This window comes from Garra rufa, chromosome 15, assembly GCF_049309525.1.
Source record: "Garra rufa chromosome 15, GarRuf1.0, whole genome shotgun sequence".
Classification (NCBI taxonomy): Eukaryota; Metazoa; Chordata; class Actinopteri; order Cypriniformes; family Cyprinidae; genus Garra; species Garra rufa.
In genome coordinates, this window is record NC_133375.1 from 20,347,597 (window position 1) to 20,355,746 (window position 8,150).

Consider the following 8,150-nt stretch of genomic DNA (forward strand, 5'->3'; position numbering starts at 1 on the left):
GCTCATAAGCTGCAGTCAAAACATTTTTCGTAAGTAAAACTGACAGTTTTAGTGACAGAATGACTGTATGCCACTCGCCGAGTTAGCTGACATCACAAGTATGAACAATTAGCTAATATGAAAAAAATCAAATCACTATTTCCCAAAGAACTATTTGAGCCAAAGAACCCTTTTGATGGCATTTTATAAATCTATTCCCACGCAGACAGACGGAGAGACTCACTGATCACTTCTTTAAAGTCTGTTACGTAATTAATGAAAACCAGGGCGCTAATGCAAAGGCATGTTGAGGATCACAGCTTTTCGCATCAGTTCAAGATGTGCCCTGCCAATTTACTGTACACTGGAAGCCATACAAAGGATCTAAGCCTTTTTACATTCCATATGCACATACATTATTGGATACTCAACGATTTCAGTGCACGCATGAAGAGAATGACACCATTCCTGTGGAACTTTAACACGTTGATATCACAAAAGGAAAAAGACCTTGTGGCGGCCAAAAAAATAATTAATACAAATACACAGCACACACTAAACTAATTATTTGTAGCTCTAGACTTCCAATTTGTAATCATAACATCTAATACAGTTTTTTTATATGTCAGAATCCCCCAAGTTGGATGATTCCCTTTTCTAAGAACCTTATTTTAATTTTCTCCAAAAAAAATTAATCGGGATTATTCACATTCAAAATAAAGGCTTATGATGATGATGATGATGATGATGATGATGATAAGCCTTTATTTGTCACATACACTGTTACATGCAGTGAAATTGGACCCCTTTGGCCATACACAGACCATATCACAATTTCGGGGGAAGAAAAAAGAAAAAAAGAAAACAAGAATACATTAGGAAAAGGAGGAGGCGTGAAAAAAGCCCCTCCCATACTGTCCTTATGTTTACATACTGTGTATATTTATTATGTATATATAAATACACACATATTTAAAAAATATATATATTTGTATGTATACAGTGCCTTGCAAAAGTATTCATACCCCTTCATTTTTTTTTTTTTTCACATTTTGTTTTGTTGCAGCATTATGTTAAACTGCTTTAAATTACTTCTTTTCCACATCAATCTACATCTCATACACCATAATGACAAAGCACAAAACAGGTTTGTAACAACTTTGCAAATTTATTAGAAATAAAACACTGAAAAGATCCTGTTGCATAAGTCTTAAAGGGCCATACCCTTTTCTGGGACACTCAAAATTTAGCTCAGGAGCATTCATATTGCTTCTAGATGTTACTACACCTCGAGTGGAGTTAAACTGTGGCAAATTCATTTGAATGAGTATGATTTAGAAAGGCACACACCTCTCAGAAAAGGTCTAACAGCTGAAAAAGCATATCAGAGCAAAAACCAAGTCCTGAGGTCAAGATAACTGCCTGTAGAGCTCAGTGACAGACTTGCGTTAAGGCAATGATCTAGGGATGAGTTCATAAAAAAATCTGCTGCATTGAAAGTTCACAGAAGCATGTAGCCTCCATTATCAATAATGGAAGATGACTGGAACAACTAGGACTCGAGAAAATGTCTGCCAGCCCCCATCCAAGCTGACAGAGCTTGAGAGGTGAAAAGGTGAGGCAAAGAATGGCAGATAATTGCCAAATGCAGATGTGCAAAGGTTGTCACATCATACCCAAAAAGACTTGAGGCTGTAAAGGTGCTTCAACCAAGTACTGAGTTAAGGGTATGAATACTTATGCAATGTACTTATTTCAGTGTTTAATTTTAATAAATTTGTAAAATTTGCAAATCTGTTTTTTGCTTTGTCATTATTATGGTGTATGGAGTGTAAATTGATGTGGGGAAAAACTAATTTAAAGCAGTTTAACATAATGCTGCAACAAAACAAAATGTGAAAAAATGAAGAGGTATGAATACTTTTGTAAGGCACCGTATATATAATTTGGTCCTAGTCCGCTTAGCGTTCACATTGGTATTTTTGACAGTGAACCTAAAGATAACAGAAGCATAGTGATACATTCACAATTGACTGGACTAAGCATTTTTGTGTGTATATGATTCTATTTTCATCACAAAGAGCTTATAATAGGTACTTTAACTCCTTGTTGTTCCACGTTTGCTCTTTGCTTATTTTGTTTTGGATACACCGCTTGTTCCCTTTGTTAAATCATGTGGCATAGCATCGTATCTTGTCATTACTTCCTGTTTTTGGTTCATTTAGAAGTATTTGGTCCATGCTGTGTTCATGTTTCATTCAAACTGCACCAGAGTTCATTTGGAAGCGGACCGAAACCTTGTTAGTCTTGTTAGTGGTCTTGGTCCGCTTGTTTGGTGCGCACCAGGGTTCAGATGGCAGCGTTTAAACTTACTCAAATGAATCGCACTACCAGAGTTTGTTTTATTCGAACCAAACATGACAAGTGTGAACACACCCTTATTATGCTGCCCTAATGTAAACCCATTCACATATAACCTCTCATAAATGTCACGACAAAGTCCAGCTCCAGCACAGGAGTAAGAACAGCTTTGTCATTGCGTCTACCATCCCAGATATGTCTTCTCATGGGATTTAAAGGGCAAAAAGTCTTGTGTACACATTCACAAGTCTGCAAATACTGAATGTGTTCACACACACATGCATCTCTCAGCCTCCCCTTGAGCACGGGCGCATCGCCAGTGGGCGCCCAACTGTGCCAGGCTTAGGAAGAAAACCGTTTACGGGACCATGAAACCTCCTCTTTCCAGCAGTCCCAAGCAGGGAGTGGGAAAACCGGTTCTGATGGAATGCAAATGAGGAAATTGATATAAACAAGACATTTTTTCATCCCCAGGCGTGAGCCACGTCCTTAACTCATCCAAGTGCTGCTGTTCAGATCCGCTTCATTCAGGCCGTTTTTACGAGGCTCTGCCGGGAATAAGGGTTTAGGGCCAATTAAGAAATCCTGATCCCGTCACGTTGCTGAGTGCTGTCAGAGAGGGTTGACGCATGCTGCATGTGATGGAAATGGAAGGCATGATTGCTTTTTGGCAGGGTGGCCATTGTAAATTGAAATAAGAAAGCCTGCAAGATTTTGTTTTCTTTTCCGACATGCTGTGCAGGGCCAACAGGAGATCTGCTGGTGTGAAAGGCCGCTGCGAGATGAATAAAGACCTTCTTTCAAGGTGAGGAGAGTCAGTGGGAGGCAGAATTTTTCTTAACACTGGTCTTTCACAGAGTCGCCCTAACCTATGCTACCACGTCCAAATTTGAAACACTTGATGCAGGGATACATTAGGTTAACGCTGGCATTCCCTGGGTGGCTATTAGCTGACTAAATCATCACCATGGCTGTGCCAATGTCCTGCCTACATCCGCACAGAGCGGCTTCTGTTAGGGGTGCTAAAAGAGTTAGTTAAAGCACTATGACCTTATTTTTAAAGGTGATTTTTTTTCAGAACTCTGTAGAAGAGATGTGCAAAACTACACATTTTCGAAACTGACTAATGTTCACACTGAGACGGCCACACTGAGACAGCGTTTTCGCCAAGGAAAACTGAGCTTTTTAAAAAAGCTCTACAAAGTGGATACATTTGAAAACACCCATGAAAATGTATGCTTTTGAAAATGATGACGGATATTTAGTCATGTGATGCATACTGTACTAGGGCTGTGCGATATTGAAGAAAAATGCAATATGCGATAACTCATTAAGTAATGCGATATTCGATATGCGATATGATAAGGCTTAAAGTCCCACATGCTCAGATGAAACAGTGTTACTCAGCTGTTACTAAATCAGTTCCATGAATTTCTATAACTATCTTGTGTCATTCATATATATATATATATATATATATATATATATATATATATATATATATATATGGTTATTTATATGTATGAATGTATCAAGAGCTCCTGTAAAATAATATAACTAGCATACATGTTTCACTTTTTGTGAGAAGAAAGCACCCCTACAACAACTTCTGAAAGTAAACAGTAATAAAAATGTCATTTTAACATTAGTGTAATCATTTTAACATCAGTTTAGGAACTGAATAATGAAAAGGAAAAATAAAACATGGCTTAGTCTTCACTCTAAGAATTCAGTATACACTGATTTTTAAGATACAAAAGTTATTTAGGCAAGAGCAGCGAGTAATTTTCTCTTTGTCTTTTGTTCATGGCTCCAAATATAGCAAGCTGTAGCGATAAGCATATTGCGATATGTACAGTCGTGGCCAAAAGTTTTGAGAATTACATAAATATTGGAAATTAGAAAAGTTGCTGCTTAAGTTTTTATAATAGCAATTTGCATATACTCCAGAATGTTATGAAGAGTGATCAGATGAATTGCATAGTCCTTCTTTGCCATGAAAATTAACTTAATCCCGAAAAAAAAAAATTCCACTGCATTGTTAATAAGGCTTCAGGACATCCAAGAAAGTCCAGCAAGCGCCAGGATCGTCTCCTAAAGAGGATTCAGCTGCGGGATCGGAGTGCCACCAGTGCAGAGCTTGCTCAGGAATGGCAGCAGGCAGGTGTGAGCGCATCTGCACGCACAGTGAGGCCAAGACTTTTGGAAGATGGCCTGGTGTCAAGAAGGGCAGCAGAGAAGCCACTTCTCTCCAAAAAAACCATCAGGGACAGATTGATCTTCTGCAAAAAGTATGGTGAATGGACTGCTGAGGACTGGGGCAATGTCATATTCTCCGATGAAGCCTCTTTCCGATTGTTTGGGGCATCTGAAAAAAAGGCTTGTCCGGAGAAGAAAAGGTGAGCGCTACCATCAGTCCTGTGTCATGCCAACAGTAAAGCATCCTGAGACCATTCATGTGTGGGGTTGCTTCTCATCCAAGGGAGTGGGCTCACTCACAATTTTGCCTAAAAACACAGCCATGAATAAAGAATGGTACCAAAACACCCTCCAACAGCAACTTCTTCCAACAATCCAAAAACAGTTTGGTGAAGAACAATGCATTTTCCAGCACGATGGAGCACCGTGCCATAAGGCAAAAGTGATAACTAAGTGGCTCGGGGACCAAAACGTTGAAATTTTGGGTCCATGGCCTGGAAACTCCCCAGATCTTAATCCCATTGAGAACTTGTGGTCAATCCTCAAGAGGCGGGTGGACAAACAAAAACCCACTAATTCTGACAAACTCCAAGAAGTGATTATGAAAGAAACTTTGTGAAAACTAATATTTGTGTCATTCTCAAAACTTTTGGCCACAACTGTACATTGGCGATATTTTGATATATTGAACAGCCCTGTACTGTACCAATAGATATCTACGCAGTATTGTGCCTGTTATGTGCTACTTTCAAACTGTTGCTAAAGACATGCTACTTTGTACCCTCTTCATATTAAAGTCCAGCAAAGATGACAGAAAACTTACTTACAACTGCTGTCCTATGGCAAATCATGAGTTGCGTTTTAGACATGGACGCATCAGTGAATGGTGGGATATTTTTGTAAATAAAATGATCCTGCCAGAAGAATTGCCTGAAAACTTTATATGTCTGTTCCGTCTGTATCATCTCAGTGAGCTTTTTATGAGGTTTTTCACCTGCAAAATAAAGCGAATTTAATGCTTTCCGATGTTACAGTGTGGATGAGTAATGTTTGGAAAATGCTAGTGTGGACAGAGATCATTTTGATTCATGTAGACGTAGCCTAAAGCACAGCATGCTGTCAGCATTCTAAAACTTTCCCCAAAAAGTTGCATCTCTTAATTTATGTATGCACCACAGTTAAAAAGTATTACAGGGCTCAACAATAAGGATGGCCAATAATCAGTTGATCATGTAAATGTATTTTTATGCCTTTATTTTTTATGCAAACTTATTTTTTATGATTTAAACTTGCCTGTTAGTATAAATCAGTTTAAAAATGACAAACCAATCAGTAGTGTTTTGCTATGTGCTATCATTTTGAAAAGCTGAATTTTTGCCATTCCTTGTACAGTTTCCAGCTAAAAAGGGGGAGGGGTGTATTATATAAATTGCATTTATATATTATCCCATATTAATGCAATTATATGAATGCAAATATAGAATTATTAATTTTTAAATGAATAAAATTTATATTATGGGTTCACAGAAAACATTCACAGTACAAGTAGAAAAAAAACACTGTTATAAAATATATACTTTAAAAGCCCTATTTGAATGGTAATCAATTCAAAATTCACTATTTACATCTTTTTTGAACACCTGCTGTACATTGTATGGTAGCTAACTGCTGCCCTTCACTGTATTTGCAGGCATATTTATTTTTGAAGTATTTGCAAGAACAATATTTCATAACTGCTCCACCACAGCGATTGGGAGCTATTAAGAACAAAAAGAAGAAAGAGAAGAAAAGCCCATAAACATTTGAAATGGGTCATTATTGTGGCAGCAGAAGGTATGCAAAACAATTTTAAAATGTAAATGATGTATTTTTACAATTATACAGCTACATAACTACATAATGTATAATTACATATTACTATATTGTTTAGTTTCTTATTTTTAAACAGGAAATTTAAATAATAAAATAATTACATGATAATAATAAATATGGTGTTACAAAGTATGCTTGGAATAATAAGAACAAATTCAGATGACATTTTATTTACAGATAGGTCTTCCGGGCTAAACGTGTAGTTTTTAAAATATATGTAAACTTCTTATTCTAACATTAAAAGCTCTTTAAATTTGTGTTTTGGGCCATAATGCTTTTGCACAGTATCTGTCAAATGAACTAAAACCAAAATCACAATATGCTTAATCCCTTCATCAAGACAGTTTTCGCTGCGCATTTCAAAGAGAAGCGTGCACTTTGTTCAGGCAATCAGCTCGTGATCTAGTGTTTTCCACACCTCAGAACGGCTCAGTTCACAGTGAACCTTATTTAATGTATGTGCTGTGAGTTTAGCACGCGTTTGGAAACGCAATGGCCACCAGTTATGCTTTATTTTCATGGCTGATCATTACAGCATTTCTCTAGATTCACTAAATTCGTTTCCATCAAAATAAAAGCTTAAAAGTGCTGACAGCTAGCTGTTTAAATGGGTAACGTTATCGTAATTTCCCTACTGTAGTTTAAAGCAAAAACAATATACCTATAAAATATTCATTTTCATTTATTTTACAGTGCAATTGTTTTACAATATATGGTTATTACCGTCATAGGAATAACAATAATATGCTATTATTATTATATTCTAATTAGTTTGGTTTCCTAAAACACCAGTGTGAATGTAAATTAGGCTGAGACAATGTACCACAAATAAAAAGAGGGTTGAGTCATTGTTAAAGCTCAGGTACAAGTCAATTTACTTTTAATCTTTAACTTTCAAAGTGCATTTATTAAGTCTTTATTTGTCTTTTTAAAAAATATTGTGATAAATATTATATCGTGGACATTATCGTATCGTGAGATTTTGATATCATTACATCCTTAATTAATAGTTATGCAGAACAACATTAGATCAACAATTGTTGGATCCTAATATTTAACAAAACAGCTAAAGGGAAAAGCACTGCTTGAAGTGTAAAGGTGTATGTTGACATTTTTCATACCATTTGCTGCAACCCCTGCAGAACTTGCTGTAAAAAGCTCTTCAGAGAGCCAAGGTGCCTGCTTGTGTCCAGAACAGCAGACCATGACGTAGCCTCCCCCCAGTTCATGGCTTTGGCCATCCAAAACTGCACATCTGTCTCAGATACAGCCTCCATTTTCTCAGGTCTGCAAGGACACACAAATTAAAGCAACCATAGGTAAGGTTTTGGGAATGAAGTTTTTCTTTTAAAGGCCAGCAGATGTACATACATGACCCTGCATCATTTCTTAACTTCAAAAGTGTGTTTCTCATTCCAGAAAGAGTAGGAGAGTTAAGACCATAATAATGATGCCTTTTATACAGAGTCTCAAATGACAGGGGTTGTAATCAGGAAATGGGGAGTTGAAAATGTGTTACCCAATTGAGGGCTCTTAATTTGTCATCAGCCTGTATTTCATGAGCCGGCCAGTTTGGAAAAGGGGAAAAAAAAGATAAAAGCGGCACTGGGTAGTGCAATAAAGTCTTCGAGGACTGGTTTTAAACTTCCAGAATGCTCTTAACTCAGCGCTGAAGTATTTTTGACAAATAAACAAAACCGAACAAGGCTGAAACCATCAATGGAGACATATCCTCATCT

At 37.0% G+C, this 8,150-nt stretch overlaps 1 protein-coding gene across 1 annotated transcript in view; it reads right to left on the reverse strand.

The window, feature by feature from the left end:
• Window positions 1–7,688, reverse strand: part of fancc (FA complementation group C) — a 40,543-nt gene extending 32,855 nt beyond the window's left edge. Inside the window, exon 1 of the mRNA XM_073818689.1 lies at window positions 7,533–7,688. Coding sequence (XP_073674790.1) covers window positions 7,533–7,688 — 156 coding nt within the window. The remainder of the gene's footprint in view (window positions 1–7,532) is intronic.
• Between the last annotated feature and the right edge of the window lie 462 nt (window positions 7,689–8,150).